This window comes from Populus euphratica, unplaced genomic scaffold, assembly GCF_000495115.2.
Source record: "Populus euphratica unplaced genomic scaffold, PopEup_1.0 scaffold734.1, whole genome shotgun sequence".
NCBI lineage: Eukaryota > Viridiplantae > Streptophyta > Magnoliopsida > Malpighiales > Salicaceae > Populus > Populus euphratica.
Genome location: NW_011500600.1, coordinates 92261 through 111223, shown reverse-complemented (window position 1 = coordinate 111223; position 18963 = coordinate 92261). Strand labels below are relative to the sequence as shown.

Here is an 18963-nt window from a genome sequence, read left to right as displayed (position 1 = left end):
CTAAGCAATACAATAACGAAGGATCAATTGACATCAATTAAAATTGGACATACCTAATTATAAATTTAATAAATATTATTTGATCGTAATATTTTATTAGAATTCTATAATTTAAAATATCATTTTTTATTTAATCCTTATTGAATTAATTCATTAAAAAGAATTGATTTAATATATTTTTTATGCACATGTTATATTAGATTTGAATAAGATTTCGGATCAATACATGTTGATTGTTGATTGACCATCTTTATTATATTGTTGCTAACAAATTAATACCACTCTTTTTTGTTTTGGATCTTTCAAATCATTCCCGCAGAAGATCCGAGCCTTTTTTTACGATATACCAATTCGATACAATATCTTTATGTATATAATTGCACACACCTGACACCACAGATTTCACCTCTAAAGAGTTTTACTAAATAATTATCTTCTACTTCATGCAATGTAGCTAGCTGATTAGCCCCACTTAATGCGTAGAGGCACATGCAGATAAATTCATGCATGGATCATTTGCCCTTGTCACTCTCATCATGGACAAGAGGAAAGTGATGGTTCATGAGCACCTGCTCACCTTTAACTGCCCCAGACATTCAAACCCTATAAGCTAGATCCTTCACTGCTACTCCTGCACTATACATAAAGACTCAAAAGCATTAAGCATCGTTACCTCTGTATTTGTTGCTTTAAGCGATACCACATGAGAATTAGGACACTTGAAAATCTTACTACCTTCATGTTCCATCCCTATCAGAAAAATAGTGTTTGAAAAGATACTTGATACTAATTAATGGCTATAAGAAGATAACATCAACGAGAATGATAGATTATATTATTGATTTTTCTGTACAAAAATGGGTAAGAAGTTAAGCAATATACTGGGAGACATGCTGTTGTTATAGCAAGGCAATGGCAGTAGTGAAATAACAATCCTACTAGTCTCTTAATTTCTATAAATAACAAAAGCCCGTGAAGGTATATAAATAGTAGGATAGCTTCTAAAAGAAAAGACAGCTTCTCAAATTTAAAAGGACATATGAAGTTGGCCTAATGGTTAAGGACTTGCTCGAGCTGTATGGAATGAATGCATGTCTTGGGCTCAACTATTGCCGGCGCTGCTCTCGTTTTAAATAATCCCATGTTTTGCAAATGCTGCTGGCCGGCCTCGGAGTTTGGTCAGAGCATTTAGCTGGTGCAAGTAGGCTGGACGGTTTTCATGTATCCGGAGATGTAGGTGGGTACATTTTTTGGATACCTTTGTTGTCGGATAAAAATTGTGGACATGAATGCATAACATAAGATTCAAAGAGGGAGATTAATCAGTTATGAGAAGGTGTTCGTGTTCTAGGCATAGCATAATCTGATTGAAACCCAGGGATTTGATGGAGGTTCTTGTGCGGCACACGCCAAGAAACTGGAACAAGAGGCTTGATGGGATTTTGATCATGACCTGAACTTTTGGTAACTGCCTTTGAATCCTTTGATTCTTGAGTAATAATTGCAGCACCAGGAGTACTCTTTTCACTGATGTCCTCTCTGTCATTAGTTCCATGAACTGAATCCATGCTTTGTTCGACCTCCTCTCCAACCTGCACTAGATCCCAAATTAAATTTAAAACTACACGCACGCAAAGAGGGTGAAGGATATATAATCAAAGAATCAATGATACATGTTGTAGTGGGAGTGTACGTAGGACACCAACCTTGGCAGAGAAATAGACTTCTGCATGAAAACCCTCTTTCACAAACCCAATATTTCGAGCATTGCATAATGCATGCATGGAAAGAGACAAGAGAAAAATGGAAAGTAGAAAGGATTTGATGGGCATGATTAAATCTTAGAGAGCGGGAGAGTTGAAATCAAGATGAGAGTTGTTTGGTATGTGTGTGTTAACTGTTATGGGATGGGATATAGAAGACTAGCTAGCTATATATGTATTTGTATTTGTATTCAAAAGGGTTTTGTGAGGGCCAAACTGAGACGTATAAGAAGGAAATTTGAAACAGAACATGTAGAAAGAGTAATAATATGATGAGACTGAGGGAGAAAGGAAATAGCAGGGGATGCTGGCCCTTTAACCAGTCGCTTTCTCAATAGCAGTAAGGGACCTCCAACCAGTAGAGGGTAAAGTTTCTTTTTAAAGGAGAATGAAAGAACAAAATATTTGGAGTTCCATAAAATTAAACAAAAATAAAATAAAATGGCAGCACTTTGTAACATCTTTCTTGATTTATGCACGGTTTAAGAAGGCATCGTGACTTTGCTTAGTAAACTAATTAAACGGCACCCATTTTCATGCTTAACTATTATTAATAATCCGCAGTTTTAAGCACTCCCTGAACGATTTTCACCATCATCTAGATTAATAATTGAAGGATATGAATAAATAAATAATTAGGGCATGGATTGTAGTCAAAAAGCACATCTACATTTATACTTGTAAAAAAATTTATCATGGGACTAGTGGAAGAAGTCAAAGATAACAAAATGTTAGGATTTCAAAGCTGTAGAGGTAAGCTCAAATCACTACAAATTTTGTCGTCTGATCTCATGCATGTGGCTCCGTGTTTGCAGTTCTCGTCCATCATGTTACCTTACACACACACACACACACACACACACACACACACTACTAACATTCTAGAATTTTATATGCAATTTTACTTTCTAACTGCGTTGTGGTAATAAATTACCATGCATTGAAAATGTTGTTGTCGCTTGAACTACTTTTAAGTTACACCTATAACAATTCAACTTCCATGGCCTAAAATTAAAAAGACCTAGCTCCAAGTTTTAAGAAAAATTGCGACATAAATCAGATCACACGCATAAAATTATGATGGGTTTCATGTGATATAAGTGAGCATAGCTTGAATCTTGTAATAATTTCTTAAAGAGAGTTTTACAGTTGGAATCCTCCACGAAAGATGTGAGGAGACTAGAGTTGTGGCCAAGATTTGAGACATTGAGATGTCTGTCTCCCAAACTAGGTGATTGAACAGTTGGTATCATGTTACGTGTACAAGACAAATAGTCGAGGCAAGCTGTCGCAAAGCCTATATTTTTTTCAATTCGGCGCACCATAAAGTTCGCAGAGTTTGTTCCATAAACGAATTTACAGGTGGGTCTTTACGGGAACCTCACGGACCGACCAAATGTCTCTCCAATCTGAGTACCCTCAGTGAATATTCATTTACCTTGAGTAAAACATCAGAAACATCAGGGAATTGTCAAATCCTTTTACAGAAACCAATTGGTTTCCTCAAACAGAAATCTGACTAAATAGAAATGGAAGACAAATACCATTTGCCACTAGGTTGCATATGGTTGAGGCAGATTACTTGAATCATCAGCGTGGGAGTATTTGTGAAATAATAACTTGTCAACAAAGAACTATGCGGATGCAATCACAACTGGCTGCAAAATTTCGATTGAAAATTAGCAATTGATGACAAGCATTAGAGGTAAATCATTTAGTTTCCTCAGAATCTAACAAGAGCTACTTGATCAAAACAATACATATTATTCATAATTGTACACTGTGTGCAGAACCAGGCAGTACAGCTTCGCCCTTTGTAGCTTGTAGCAAATTGATTTGATGCCCTAAATTCTCTCGAGGCGCAGAGCACAAAGACCTGCCTCAATGGCTCAACCTTCCCATCTATCTATATGTATAGATTTTATTTTTCACATGAAACTGAAAACCTAGCACTACATTATGCCTTCTTCCCTCCTTTTCCCTCTCGTGTACAATGACTTGGTATGTACATATATTGAAGCTTGTGGATATTTGAAAAGGCAAAAGTGCAATGAGAAGAAAACGGTCTGGGGTGATTGGCAATGTCGTGCATGGTCCCAAACCTTCAGGGACACTCAGTACTTGGAAGAAAAGGTTGACTGCCGAGCACATGAAGCCATTACAGAGTATTCATCTCACATGTGCAGAAGATTATTTACAGTAACAGTAGCAGAATTTGTTCGCTGCAAGTCCTGCAAAGTTTGATGCATTGGAGGTTCTTAATTAAGACTACAGGATACTATAAAAAAAATGAATTGCTACGAAACATAATCCATGAAAACCAACAAAGTTGGAGTCTGGAAAATATTTTACACACTATAAAACCAATCTCCTAATTTATATAAATAAAAAAGCTCCAACCCTAATTCTTTAAATCAACATTCAAACTTGTGAACAGGTTTAAAAGTATAAATCTCATGTTATATGTTATTGAAGGCTGGCAACAGAATGGAGATGTGTTACAAAGGATCATAACAGATAGTGATGCAATGTGGAAGAAGAGGGAATCGAAGAAAGCACATAAAGGAAATGATAATGACAAGTGACAATGTGTTTGCAGACCTAGTTTGTAACTAACCACAAAACGTATACCTAAGGAACAAATGAAGAACCTGGAGACATGAAAATAAAAGAAAGTTCAAACAGAACCTGGAGTATCAACTCATCTGGAACATGGGGCAAAACCTCCCGCACTGTCTCAGCCATAGCAAGTATGTTTGCTATGAAATCACTTGTGGAGTGTGATCCAGTCCTTATATGTAAACCACCAGTGCCACCAGGGTGTCTTCCACCAGCGGCAGGAGGGGTGGAAGAGGCAGATGGAGTAGCCTGAGATGGACTCATTGGCCAAAGGCTCCAGGCAGCATCCTCGAGAGCAGATTGTGCGTAAGTTTCTCCCACAGATGCTAGATGCCTCATCATCATCTGAACTCCCCCCAGTCCAACTGATCTCATAGCCGTTGAGGGACCAGCCCCATCCGCACCCTGGCCGGACCAAGGAGGTAGCCAACTTGAATCCAACCCTGCACTTCTATGGTGCAAGAAAGAGAGAGATCAAAATAATTGATGGAAACATTGGCACCAATCTTTGAAATCGAAATCTATGCAATGACCATTTGTCTTTTACTTGTGGAAAAGATTAGACAGACTCAGATGTTTGGAACTGCAATTTCAGCCAATGGCAGACTAGGATTTAAAATTTGGGTGAGCATTCCTGGTTATCATCACCTCTCTTGCCTCCATCTACTTCTTAGGTAAAAGGAAACATGCATGTGTTGGAATTTACTTTTTCTGTTTTCTTAAGCAGAAAATTTGGTTAAAGTCAACTTAAACATGGCCATTAGATCCAATAGAATATGACAGCCAGTCAGCTAAAGAGTCATCACAATGTCAGATCCCGAGCAAATCTAGATTCAAGATTTCCAATAATGCTAGAATTTATGGGTGCTCATAGAGGAACTACTGCGAGGTAACATGCTAACCATTGCTCAATTGCAGAATGGTCACTAGCTCTAAATTTCAGAAATTCCTTGACCATTTTAAGGGAAAAAATGATTGTTTTCATCTAGAAGCAGCAAGCTGTACTCATTTCTAGGCAATCAAGAGAGACTATGATGATCTAAGGTAAGGGGCCGAACCTCCAAGGGCTGCTCTCTGTAGAGTTCCGAATCTGGGTAGGGAATGCCCCATCAAGCAGTGCACGACCTGGAGTGTTTTGCCGATCAAATCCTTCATTTATTTGATGAGCAAGCTGCTCATCAGCCAGAGCTTCTCCAGTATGTGTATTTGCTTCATTTTCAGGCCTGCCTACAAAAAGTGGCTTCCGACAAGTGGGACATGAGTATATCTCATTTAAACCCTGATCCAACCTGGTAATATTGAGCACTATTCAACATTTACTAAGCATAGGAATAGCCAAATAAAATTGCTCAAAAGCAATAAGTTACAAAGTTGTACCAAGATCTCAAGCAAGCAAGATGAAAAAGGTGACTGCAAAGTAGCCTTTTGGCCTTAGCCATAGGTTCCTGTCATTACCCCGATTCATTAGACAGTTACAGTTCCAATGAAAAAAAAAAGAGCAAGATATAAGCCAACCATACCCTACAGATAGCACATTCATCATCATATGCTCGTAGCTCTTCAGATGTTGCATCAGAAAGTGCTGCATGAAGGGCATCTAAAGCCATTCTAAGCTTGATAAATCCTTTTATACGCTTTATGATAGTGCTTAGCAAAGCCTGCTCAACTTACCAGAATCAATTAATATAAAGGACATCAAATCAGTGTGTCAAAATAAACAAACTCATTCATGTTAAATAGTTCCAAAAAGAAAGTTGAGCAAAATATTTACATGTATATTAAAAAAGAGGACCGCATCCACAAGATGAAGTGCCACACCATGGAGCCACCACATATGCACATAATGACCAAGGGCCATTAACAAGGCTGCCATTTCTAGCGAAAAGCCCATATCCCGGATAAGAATGCCTTTCCACTCCAACAATGAACCTGCAACCACACTCCTTAATCAGGAAAATATCATCACATTAAATCCACTAGAAGTGTGATAAAGTGGAACAAAGTGATATAAATAAACTAGGACCACCGAACAGCATTTTTAAAATTATATTGAAACTGCCCTTAAAGACAACTTTTTATGAAAGTAATTGTTTACTTGTCATACACACACACTATCCATTACACTATTTAGAACTTCCCATTTATGCACACACAAACACATAACATAGTAATTACACACACATCCATGTGGTCTCAGTTACTAGAGGAAAAAAGTCTTTAACACGACAACAAGTTCTTGTAGTGTGTCAAGTGCAGAGAAAATGCATCCCCACCCTCCTCTTTCAAGTTCTATTTCTACCACTAGTACTAGTTCTTCACATTCACAAATACTGTTATTCCACCTACAAACTTTATACAATTGAGCAGTGCTTAATCTTTTTGATTGAGCAGAGCAAATACTTTAATTATGTTCACTGTTTTAAATTCCTAACATATCCATTGGATGTTTCAGTTGAAAAATATATCTTTGCAGTTTGGAAATTGACTTTGTTCAAGCAGCATCTTGACTTTGTGTCTGATCTCCAAGGTAAATTGCCTTAACACATACACTATAATATACTGTACATATAACAATACTGTTGCCTATCACCTGATACAATATAGGATACTGGCATTCATATAGCAGAATAAAAGTTGAGGAAGTACCTGCTCTTATTGCATCAAAAAATTTTAATCTTTGGCAATTTGCACTATTCCCAGTCGAATGATGGAGCCAAATCTCAAGCAACTGAAATCCATGAACCAGCATAGCCTACAGAGAATATAACCTAGTCAACAAGTGCTCTGTGTCTCACTAAGATTAAAATCTACGTACCATATTTACAATTTCTGTATAAAACTAGAAAAGAAGTTTTCCAGAGACATTACTTGCATGGTCTCAAAAGCAATACTGAAAGGCTCAAAGAACAACAACAGAAGCATGGATGAACCTGTGCTTCTGTATATTACATAACACATATGTATCCTGCAAACACCAAGATGATACCGAAATAAAGTGCTAGTCGGGATAAAAATTAACAGAGTCAGAAATAAACAGGAGAGAGAGAGAGAGAGAGAGAGAGAGAGAGCAGGCTAAATAATTCCCCCATTTGCAACCATGAGAAAAATCATGAGAATTAGTATATCACCTCCTTCCCCATTTAGACCTGTTATTTCACAAAGATACATTGTTTCTGATAGAGGAGCAGCCCCTCATGGGCCACCACTCAGAACGTAGGAACAGGATGTTTATGGCAAACAAAGAAGCTAAGCAACCTAATCCACCTGTCTCAGTTAGGCAACCATCATGACCAAGCCCAGCCACTGCTCCTCCAAAACTACCCCAACCATTTCCACCATCACAAACTTAGCACCAATAAAAGAAAAACTAATTTCATATGCAAAATGACAAAGAAAATTGTTCTCTATAAATCAAAACAAGTTGCTGCTATGCTCAGGTCTTCTACTTCCAATATGGTGTCTGGTATACGATTGTACATTATTTTCATAGCTTTTACCAAAAGTCAAATTGTACTACCCATTGCAGATATTTCAAACAGTAATGAAATTGGGTTCTCATAGAGCTTTATTGCCAATATCATACAAAGAAGGGCAACAAGTGCATTTCCTAAATCATGTTTATCAATTAAATATTGGGTTACCAAAGATTACCAGAAAAAGTCAACAGAGAGGACCAGCAACAACGCTGAATATGGACGAAAATATGCCCATGGCGTTGCAGAAGGAGATGCATTCAAACGTTCAAGTCGATCTCTAGCTAATGCTTGAAACATCTGTAAAACCATGCAAAATACCAGAAATCTTATCATTTCTATAATGAAATTAAAACAACAGATTTTTATCATAAGAAAACAGTGCCACTAACCTTTAAAGAACATAGTACAGTCAGCCAAATTGACCAAAGACCTATTTGAGAAATTGTTGGTGGAATAACCAGTGGTAAAAGTGTTCCCTGTGCAATATTCATCACATAAGAAAACACAACAATTACATAACAACAAACATAGAGTTCCAACAGAATAACTAGCCTTATCAAACTTCATTCAGATATACCCAATTCCAATCCAACAATCAAATCATTGTCATGGAAACTAATACTTATCCAGATTCAAAATATTTACCAGCCTGCTAACCAATACTATAACTGGACAAGCAGATCGCAAAACAACAGGTCTAGAAGATACAAAAGGAAAAGAGAATAAAAAAAAAAAAAAACCATTGCTAGATGTTATTTGCTCTGATAAGTTGGTGGTGCAAAAATTATGACAAAAACAGGAAGAAGGTTGAACAAACACTCAAAGGTGATTTCACTTGTCATAAGTAGCCTTCTTTCTCATTATAGTTGCTCATTTAATAAAACCTGATTGGTGTCCCAAGACAGAATTTTAAAAAACTCAATGTGCAACAGAACTAATACAGTAGCTTAAATTAAGTAGCCTATCCAGTAATACAGTAAATAATAAAGAAGAAAAGTCAAATGCTTTCCAACTAGTGACCTGGTAAGGAAATTTACCTTGTAAAGAGCATAATTAATGAGACGTTCCACTAGTTTTTGAGTTTCAGAAGGATACAACTCTCCAAAGAAAATAGTCTGCAAGTTCAACAACAAAATCAGAACCCTCAAAGCAATATCTATGAAGGAAAGTAAGCTTATCAATATGATAACCAACTGGGAATCTAAGCCATAATTCCATTTGAACTATTTAGCCCAAACAATGCTGCAGGTTCCAAGAACATATTTTCCTAATTCCAGTAGCATTAACTTAGTGTAAAAACCATCTCATCCATGCTCTCTTTTTTTCAAAGAAGGAAGAAGCTTTTACTGGAAAAGAATTAAGTGAGAAAATAAAGAGAGAATATGTTGCATGCAGTGCAAGTAAAGAGAACCAAATCAGAAGGGCTGCCTGTGACATATCCCCTTTTGAGAACTCTCCTAAAATTCCATACGAAACATATGATGAAGAGACTAAAAGAAAACATCCTGTGCCCACAATAATGGATCATTCTGCGTAAAAGCCCCCACAACAACGAGATGGTGTCCCATTTCTGTCAGGCAGGAATTTATGTGGTAAATTCTTTTCTAAAGCAGTAGCGAATTCTTTTCCAAAGCAGTAGCCCCATTCCTTAAGACACGGTATTTACTAACCATTAGACAAGTAATAAATGCCTGGCTAGCATGCAAACTGCAGAGAATGATAGTATAAATCTCGAAAAAACATATTTCACCATATTTTTGTTTCATGACTTCAATCCTAATTGAGATCCTCTTAAACAGATTGCTCAACTCACTACATAAACCTCTGCACATAAATATTCATAAATGAGCAGTTATAAACCATAAAACATTTGGCAAAAAAAAAATTTTAAAAAAAAACTCACCTTGAGACAAAGATTGAGTAGTATAAATACATTGAATACAAAATTGACCACCAATGCAATGGTGGCATATGAACCAAACAGAAGCTCAAGTGCATGGTTGGCATCCTCAAAGTTGGTAAGATTCTCAAAAATCAAACCATCTGATCTCAATATATCTAACGACACTCCTGTTAGAACCGAAAAACTCAAAACCGTACACACTGCTGAAATCGCTAAATAACTGGCACCCATTTGTGACGAAAAACAGCCTCTCCACAAAAGCCCACCTCCCAAAAATTCATAAGAATTGGCCTAACATGCCTCTTTCCCAACAATAATCACAACTTCAAACTAAACCGCAAAGAACAAAACCATCAAGTGGCTCGATTAGCTTAAAACTCTGTCAAGAAACCAATAGATTATATTACCAAACTACAAACCCCCCACGAAAATCCTGCAGAAAAACAAATAGTCAGCAATCAGAAAATAATTCGAAGAAGGAATAGAAAAAATTAAAGCACCAAAAAAACGTTAAATATTAACTCAATTAAGGTAACTTTTTCAGTTTTCAGCATCATGGCAATTTGATTGATAAGAAATTAAGTACCCCGTTTTTAATTGAACAGAAACGTTAAAAAAATGATGAAGAATGAAAAGATCAGTTACAATAAATCTGATTTACAGCCCAAAATAGGCAACAAAAAAACACTAGATTTCGAAATGTAAAAATAAAACGAAAATAAGAAGTCATTTGAATGGTTAGGGAAATACAAGAAAGAACCTGATTTGATTCGACTCGATCAGAGAAGGAGAAGAAACTGCTGGTGATGGCGTCGGTGGCAGAGAGAATAATAGTAAATAATAAAAAGGCCTGATTGTGTTGAGAGAGTGGGGGTGGGGGAGAACAGGAGAGAAGAGGGTCTTTTTTTGCGGGAAAGTCATGTAAAGTATGTGTCATGATGATTTTTGTCTTCTTCTTCATCTTTGTTTTGTCTCTAATTGAAGGGGAAGACACCTTTATCATCTTTATATTCATTCATTATTTCAAATCTCATTTTCCAGCACGTTTATTTTGTTTTAAAAATATTAAAAAAAACTAAATGATATATTTTTTCTATACTTTTATATTATTTTAATATACTAATATATTTTTAAATAAAAATTATTTTCAAAAATAATTATTATTATAATTTTAAATATCTCCTATATTTTCTTATAATTTCCTAGTTTACAAGTATTAATACATATTAAATTATAAATAAGAGTATTGTTGAAATCACGTGGATATATAAATATATTTATAAATAATAAAAATTAATAATGGTTTCTTTTTATTTTTTTAATTTACATTGTTTTTATTTATTTTATTTACTTTTAAATATATAGTTTTATAATATGCTATTACAGGTATCTATTTTAAAATAGATAATTGTATTTAATTTGTGGATAAAAAGTAGAAATGACGATAACACTTAAGCTTATGGTACTTAATATGTAAGAATTATTTATCATAAATATTTATGCTAAAATTTATAAACACCACAAAAAATAAAAATAAAACATCTAATCAAGATAAAATAAAGGTCATAATAATCATTTAGGTGGTGACCAAGTGGTAAGGACTTGGGATCAAGAGGTTTGCTCCCTATGTAGTTTCAGGTTCGAGTTTTTGGTTGCTCATATGATGGCCATTGGAAGCTTACATGGTTGTTAACTTCAGGGCCCGTGGGATTAGTCGTGGTGCGCACAAGCTGACCCAGACACCCACATTAATCTAAAAAAAATAAAGATCATAATGATAAAGGTCATAATCCATCATCTTCAAGAGAGTTGAAAATCGAACATCTCCCGATCAAAGATGCCTGTTATCCAATGCACTCTGATCAATTCAAAGGGTTCTTTTTTTAAAAAAAAAAAGAATTCAGTGATGATTCTACCCATAAACAATTTTTTTTTTCCGCGTGAAATGGAAACTGTTGGGGCTTGAACTTGCATACTGTTTTTGCATGCCAAATATTTTTTTTCGACTTTTGTTTGTTTAATTGCTGAACTATTAAGAAGTGGATGGAGAGACAAGACCAGTAAACCACTTGCTGGCACTGTTGGGTGGTATTTAAATTGCAGTATAGCCTGTAGAAAACTAAGATTTTAGATATCTGGAAAGAAAATGTTTTTGTAGACAAATCGAAGAAGTTGGTTCATGAAGAAATTGATCTTGGTCCATGATCAAGGGTCCCTGTACCTCTTCGGCATGTCATGATTGGAGCCTAGAACATCACAATCCCACCTCGTCTTTTTGATCATTGTAGCTAAAGCCAGGAGCTTTCTGGTTTCAGAGAGTAGTGTAGACTGATTTCGATTCGTACCACCATTGTCAGCTCTCCCAAGCTAACTTGTTTTGATATTATTTCTTGCCATTTAATCCTCCAAACTTACAAATTCCATAACCGTAAGTATAACCTTCCACTTTTTTCCCTCAAGGTGTCCTGTTAATGGAATATGCCGAGAAGTTTATAAACAGAGAGTCAATGTTATATGGGATTTCAATGCACTGCTGCAGTAGATGCTTGAAGAGAAGATATTTTCATGGGAAAATTGATAAATAGGTTGGTGTGTTCAAAGCGCTAGCTTATGAGGACATGATCAAATCGGAGTCTACGAATTGTCCTATCCAAGATGAGTTGATTTGGCATCTCTAGTGGAGGTTTTCTGAAACCATGACTGTCCTGCCTCTTGTAGCGTGTTTTTGAAGCCTAGCTGTTAAACGTACAAATCACCACCATTTCTGTCTGGTTCAACTGTTCAAGTCTCCTTTTCATGTTATCCCCGTTGGTTTCAGTCCATAACCATGGGTTGAACCTAGAATTTCTACCAACTCCATGTCGTCCGCTGGACTGAAGCGGAAGTCAGAGGCTTTCTGGGTAAATATTCAGAACTCTAGTTCGTTGTTTGAACTGGAAGTACTCTAACTCATCAATGGTCACATCTCGGCTGGATTTTATAAGAGAGTACCTCTCTTTGTAGTTCATGGGAAACCTCTCAGTTCTCATTTTGGCACAAAATATGGTGTTCATATAATTGTCTCTGGCCATGGAGTCAGATGTGGGGTAAACAATAAGATAGTATTATTTTACTTAATTAGTCCATAACGAGTTTTAATTAGAATTTAAGAAAGCATTTTTCATTGGAACCTTTTCTTTTCTTTTCTTTTTCTTTTGTTATATTTTAACCCTAGTTTTATTTTTTTATTTTTTATTTTTTAACATTGTATTTATGAAATATTAAACTTTATAATTTATATTAATTTGTTATTTTTAAAAATATTCTGATTTCATAACCTAATCATAAATTTTACAAGTTAACTCGACCACCTCAAAGTTTTGTATCCTTTTATGTAATTAAAAAAAATATTTTTATCCTTTAATATTTAATTTAATTTAATTTAAAATTAAATTTTATAATTTATTTTAATTTGTTCTTTACGAGACTATCATAGTTTCATAACTCAGATTACAAATTTTGCAAGTTATTGAGTTTGTTTGTTCTTTTTTTGAATTGATTTTATTTTTTATTTTTATTTTTTAATATTTGAGTTAATTAGGAATTAACTTTCATAATTTGTTTTAATTTCTTTTTATAAGGTTATCACAATTTCATAACTCAAATTAAAGGTTTGACGAGTTAACCCGGTTGAGATCTTTTTTTTTTGTCATTTTTAATTATTATTTTTTCAATTTCATTATTTAACATTAAATTGATTGAGAATTGAGCTTTATAATTTGTTTTAATTTTTTTATTAGATAATTTCAATCTCATTATTCACGTTTGGTAAGTTAATTCAAGTTGACTCGAGTATTTTTTTTGTCCTATTTTTTTATTTTTTAATTTTATTTCTCAACATTGTGTTGATTGAGAATTGAGTTTTAATATATTTTTTTTATTTTTTACGAGTTTATTATGATTTTATAACTCGGGTTATAGATTTTACATGTTAAACTAAGTTAATCTAATATGTTGTTATTTCAATATTTATTTATTTTTAAAATATTTTAAATCTTTTTTAATCAAATTCTTTATTTTTTTTTAGATTGTTTTTGAACTTATAAAGATAAATAGTTCATATTAATCATGCACAATTTATTTTCGTTTTCTTTTGAAAAAACACGTTGATAATATCTTAATATCATTTTAATGTTTTAAAAAATTTGATTTTACGACATAATGCAAGTAAATAATTTAGTATTAAGTAAAATAAAATGAGAAAATCATAAATACAATAAAAAAGATCCGATATATTTTATTGTATTAATAACATAATAAAAATACAAATGCAATGAAGAATTGATCCCCGGTGTGCAAGAAGGGGTGTAAGAACAGCTTTAAGAAGAGGCAAACAAATAAACCAACAATCGGGAGATGATGAGCTGATGGTGTGTGCTAACGTCAAGTTTTCTCTAAACTATTTCAAGGACGCATCTTTTGTATTGCTAATAATATTTTATTATTATTAACCACAAAATTTAAATTCTAAAAAAAATACTCTCCATTGACAGAATAATCTTTTAAATATTATTATATTTTTTTAATATAATGGTATACATACTGAAAAAAATATATATAGTTTGTGGGTATTTCCCGAGATGATTTTATTATTATTATTATTTTCAATCAAATATTTTAGTAAAGGAGCACTGTGCGCACGGAAAAGAACACACCGGCATCCAAACCCTTTCCTGTATTCACGATTGCACTTTGCTTTGCTTTCCTTTGTTTTCTCTTCGTGGACCCCGCAAGTAAAATAGTCTTTTCAAGACACAAAAAGAATAATCCAAACATATTAAAAAGAAATTAAATCTTGTCGAATAACGTTTGGGTCACGTTACCGAACACTAACTAAAAACTTTTTATTTCTTACAGGAATGGCACTAACAGGTGCCCGATACCTGTCTTTGCCGATCGTGACCTTTTATTTTATTTTATTTTCTCACGGGTTAGGCTAGTTACAGCCCAATTGCCCGTCTCCTATTCTCCTGTCGCCCGCCCACAGGAGAAATAGAGCCAGCAGAATCTCTCTTCAATTTCATCATTATTTGCCCACGGGGGTGCTAGCTAGGTGGAGCGGTGAGCATGGATGCTCCCTCCATTCCGATCATAATCTAAGGATAAAGCCACCGGAGATTCTCTCTCTGTCAATGAATATATCAATCCTGCACTAAATCTAAAAAGAAAACGAGGGGGGGAAAAAAAGAGGACATCTCCCCTCCTTGTCAAAACTGTATCCTTGTGTATGGTACCACAGATTACAAAACTTATTTCAGGAAAGATTTGCTTTTCTTCCTCTCTATTTTTTTATGAGGATATTGAGGCAAATCTTTTGTTTATTAAAAAAGAGCTGGAGGCATTAAAGGATCATCTGAACCCCCGCATTCCAGAAAGTATTCAATAATCTTAAAAAGTTTCCTTCTGGGCAATGCTGCATTGCTTAAATTGATACATAATATGCAAAAGAATGTACATATATACACAAACAGTAGGACAGCCCCTCTCCTACTTCCACTTTTCCCAGCCGTATATCATGGAGAAGGTTTAAAAACATCCTCTCCCATCCTCGTACATATCAAGAGGATTTTTCCTCGTCATTTTAATCAGCAGAGCTCATAAAACACTCTGATAATCACACAAGCAAATATAAGTATAGCCCCAGTTTTCCTCCCTCTATAAATCACACATCAAGTGCAGCAGCTGGTGCTATTGATGTAGATCCTTGAGACCTTGATTCAGCAATCTTTGCAGCCACTTCAGCCACAATAAGTCTCGTCAATAGCAAACCTGCAACTAAAGCTGCAGCCATTAACATTGTAAAAACTGCACTCCAGCTCTTAGAAGAAATGTAACCTGTTAACAAAGGTCCAATTGCAGCTCCGACCGAGCCTGTTCCATCTATGATTGCCGTAACAGTGGCCAATGCCCTTGAGTTCCCCTTCAAGGAACTGTGAGTTCCCAAGTCAGCCGAGACAGCCGTTGTTATAAGAGCATAAGGGCCGTTCACAAACATGCCAGTAATGAACATAAGAGCAATGTTTAAACCCAAGGAAAGGTGTCCATAGCTCCTGTAGAAAAAGAGAGCAGGGATGGCACAGTACATGAAGCTTGCTGCTGTAATTGCTCTGGCATCGAGGCGATCAGAAATGTGACCAGCTAAAATTCCCCCAACCACCCCTCCAACATCAAAAAACGTTGACAAGTTTCCACAAGTTCCATCGGATAAGTACTTTCCGTCAATGGCTGAAAGGTTGATGAGAATAAATAAGTCCACATCATGGATATTATTATGAAAAAAAAAAGTAGCAAAAGAACACATTTCACCAGTTACAAAATGACAAACACCTATGTTTTATATCTAAATTTATAAACGAGTATACAGTAAGTGAGTCCTCACATTTCTATTGATGTTAAAGAGTTTCAACCAATCATAGAAGACTCATGAAACCAAAGAATCTCATTTTCTCCCTTCACTTTATAAGCACATTAAAGAATGCTACGCAAATTCAGGTCAATCCCAAAAATGAAAAAGCTAAGAAGCCCAAATTACCTGTCTGGCTAATGTAGAAAGGAAGCCAGTAGAGAAAAGTATAGGCCACCAGTTTGGAGAAAAATAGGCAAAGAGCAAATGGAGCAACTCCAGGTATTTTCCACGCTTCAATGAACCCCACAGCTTCCTGTTTAACATCAGGGTCCGACGCCAAAAGAGGCTCTGTAACTCCCTCCCCAGCTTTATCTGGAGAATCCAATTCATCTTCATCTTTATTAGCTCCAACAGCTTCGGGACTAACAGGCAGTAACAAAAACACAAGCAGGCCAGCAAAAGCAATAACGAGACCAGGCACAACAAAAGACCAGCCCCACCCATAGCTCAACATCGCAGCGGCAATCAAAGAGCCTGAAATATTCCCAACAGAAGTGTGGGCATTCCATATACCCATAATTAGCCCTCTCTTCCTCTTCCCAAACCAATTACCAACCACCGCAACCACCGAAGGCCATCCAGTTGATTGGAACAGGCCAGCAAGCATTTGCACTATCAAGTAGTAGTAAAAGTTGTGCACATTTGCCCAAAATCCAACGCCAAATAATGACGTAAATATACCAGTTCCAACCATTCCTATAGTCAAAAAGATCCTTAAATTCATCCTATCACCTAGGTGCCCTGAAAAGAACATTCCTATGGCATATATAGCAAGGAAAGCCAAGTCTAGTTCACCAAGCAAGGCTGTTCCGTCTGAGGCATCAAATGGAGCCCAACCTTCTCCAAGTTTCCACGAAAATCTTTTTCTTTCAACTGGTTCATTTGAGTAAGTAATCCTCCAAGGGACAAACTTTAACCCCACCTCAGATGGGTCAAGGGTGCTCTTGACAATGCTCGTGGTTTTTCGAGCAGCATGGTAGCTCGCGTATGCCAAAAATGTAACGATCAAGACAATGGCTTGGTGGGTTCCGTAGGAAAGCCTTCTCTTCTTTACCCATTCTAAGAATCGAATACCAATAGGGGGCTTATTTTGGTTTCTTTCGACTGGATCCAGAGACGGACTCATGTATAGGTTCTTACCTCTTCAAGGAATGAAGGGGGAATATGGATTCAACTTCCTCTTTTAGAACAAAAGCAGCACGCTGCAAAACAGATAAAAAAAAAAAAAAAAACAAGGTTTCACATGAGTTTACAATGATAACTTAGTAACAGACTAAAAGCAGCAGGAGTTGAGAAAACTTTTGATAGCAAGGAGAAAGTTTTCGAATGAATCTGTATCCATGTCTACAAGTTTCCACCGATCTTCACTTTAAAGACTGGAACTCTTCTTTTACAGAAGTTCCAAGTGACTCTTTAGAGATTCATTAAAACACATAAACATGAGCACCTAATAAACGACTCTAGATTCTCTCTAAATTAATTTCTAACACGCCTTCCAGCCCTCAGCATTATACAAAATTATACTTGTATACTCTATCTAGCTCTATGAAAGGATTTCTTCAGTTTACTACCAGCTCAACATCACGCACAGCAAATCAAACTAAGGAACTCAATTGACACAAACTAGCAACTTTTCGCAGTCGTACAAGACTGATTAATTTTTAAGAAAATCCTCAACTTTGCATCGATTTAGCAGAGGAGTTCAATTATATAAAACTAAAAACTCTCAAATTCTGTTAATTACAAATTGAAAAAAAAAAGGATTAAAAACCCCTCAAACGCTCTAAGAGCTAATTATATCTCAAGTTTCCAAGCGTGTCCAAAAACCATTTTTAAATTCTGGTCAAATAGAGCCCGTCTTGAAGGAGACAACATCAAGAAATCTTCAAACTAGAAAAGGCTTCCTCTCAAAAAAAAATTTCAAACTTCAGTTTTGCATGCGCTAGACTTTATAGTCTATCAATCCAATAGATTTTTATCAAAATAAATCAAGATAAAAAGTCAACAGTCGATTGAAAAAAAAAGAGAGAAACACGGGAGAAAGAACTCGAAACAAAAAAGAAGGAACTTCTCAACAATCAGAGATAAACCCAAGATTTCTTGGGCAATAAAATTTATATTTCAACAAAAACCCATTTCTCAAAATCAACTTCTGAAGACTCTGTCCAGACCACAAACAAACCACCACGGAAATCAAAAGCCAAAATTTCAAAATCAAGAATATGGAAACGAACATTAATCTAAACAATGAACAGAAATCATTAAATACGGAAACTGAAGAGTAACAGCATACCCTGTTTTAGGGTAACAGAGCTCACAGGAGATTGTTTGCTCTCTCCTTCTCTCTCCAGAAAACTATCAATCTCTCTCTAAAAAGTGAAACTATATATCAAACTCTCTCTCTCTCTCTCTCTCTGCTTCCATTTTCTTTTCTTTGTTTCTATTTCTCAAGGGAAAAAACGCCGCGCGCTTGTTGTTGCTGCCTACGACGGGTGTCCTCTTAATGCTGGCGTTAATTAATATTTTAATCGTGTTTTCAAATGTCCATCTTGTCCTTTGCTTAATTTCGCCACAAGTTGTTTTGCTTTTATTTTATATTACGCGACTTGACGAAAATGCCCTTGACCGACCTGCCATCATGATTGAGAAAAATGGTTTTTTTTTGTTATTTTTCAGCTTTTCCACGTGGGCAGTTCTTTTTGGAAACGCCGCCTTACACTATCAATTGTTTTTTTAATAAAAAAAACACTCTTTTTG

The 18963-nt window shown here is 35.6% G+C and overlaps 3 protein-coding genes across 4 annotated transcripts; all 3 read right to left on the bottom strand.

The window, feature by feature from the left end:
• Window positions 1-1297: 1297 nt before the first annotated feature.
• Window positions 1298-2595, bottom strand: LOC105115606 (uncharacterized). The gene is made up of 2 exons (XM_011012548.1): window positions 1707-2595; window positions 1298-1592 (listed from the first exon to the last, which is right to left on the bottom strand). Exons 1-2 carry the CDS (start codon window positions 1830-1832, stop codon window positions 1323-1325), a joined length of 396 nt encoding a protein of 131 aa, XP_011010850.1. The 5' UTR covers window positions 1833-2595; the 3' UTR covers window positions 1298-1322.
• Window positions 2596-3435: 840 nt separating this feature from the next.
• On the bottom strand, window positions 3436-10740 carry LOC105115605 (E3 ubiquitin protein ligase RIN2-like). 2 transcript variants are annotated; one of them, XM_011012547.1, is made up of 13 exons: window positions 10522-10740; window positions 9762-10194; window positions 8896-8973; window positions 8248-8334; window positions 8034-8155; window positions 7251-7347; window positions 7029-7134; window positions 6154-6311; window positions 5903-6040; window positions 5760-5827; window positions 5441-5671; window positions 4452-4830; window positions 3436-3994 (listed from the first exon to the last, which is right to left on the bottom strand). In XM_011012547.1, the coding sequence occupies exons 2-13, from the start codon at window positions 9990-9992 to the stop codon at window positions 3938-3940; spliced, it is 1752 nt and encodes a 583-aa protein (XP_011010849.1). In that variant the 5' UTR covers window positions 9993-10194; window positions 10522-10740; the 3' UTR covers window positions 3436-3937. The 2 variants fall into 2 exon arrangements, with proteins under 2 accessions (XP_011010849.1, XP_011010848.1); XM_011012546.1 differs by having other exon boundaries at window positions 4452-4833; window positions 10522-10739.
• A 4430-nt stretch (window positions 10741-15170) lies between these two features.
• On the bottom strand, window positions 15171-18706 carry LOC105115604 (putative glycerol-3-phosphate transporter 1). Its single transcript, XM_011012545.1, has 3 exons — window positions 18500-18706; window positions 16333-17408; window positions 15171-16025 (listed from the first exon to the last, which is right to left on the bottom strand). The coding sequence occupies exons 2-3, from the start codon at window positions 17330-17332 to the stop codon at window positions 15463-15465; spliced, it is 1563 nt and encodes a 520-aa protein (XP_011010847.1). The 5' UTR covers window positions 17333-17408; window positions 18500-18706; the 3' UTR covers window positions 15171-15462.
• Between the last annotated feature and the right edge of the window lie 257 nt (window positions 18707-18963).

What these genes read in the sequence shown, in the direction of transcription:
- LOC105115606 (XM_011012548.1), bottom strand. Translation starts at nt 1,832, where the DNA reads ATGCCCATCAAATCCTTTCTACTTTCCATTTTTCTCTTGTCTCTTTCC. An exon ending in AAGTCTATTTCTCTGCCAAG is followed by an intron (nt 1,593 to 1,706) that starts GTTGGTGTCCTA and finishes GATCTAGTGCAG; the next exon opens with GTTGGAGAGGAGGTCGAACA.
- LOC105115604 (XM_011012545.1), bottom strand. Translation starts at nt 17,332, where the DNA reads ATGAGTCCGTCTCTGGATCCAGTCGAAAGAAACCAAAATAAGCCCCCT. An exon ending in TTTCTACATTAGCCAGACAG is followed by an intron (nt 16,026 to 16,332) that starts GTAATTTGGGCT and finishes TCAACCTTTCAG; the next exon opens with CCATTGACGGAAAGTACTTA.
- LOC105115605 (XM_011012546.1), bottom strand. Translation starts at nt 9,992, where the DNA reads ATGGGTGCCAGTTATTTAGCGATTTCAGCAGTGTGTACGGTTTTGAGT. An exon ending in CTGTACTATGTTCTTTAAAG is followed by an intron (nt 8,156 to 8,247) that starts GTTAGTGGCACT and finishes ATGGTTTTACAG; the next exon opens with ATGTTTCAAGCATTAGCTAG. An exon ending in TTTTGATGCAATAAGAGCAG is followed by an intron (nt 6,312 to 7,028) that starts GTACTTCCTCAA and finishes GTGTGGTTGCAG; the next exon opens with GTTCATTGTTGGAGTGGAAA.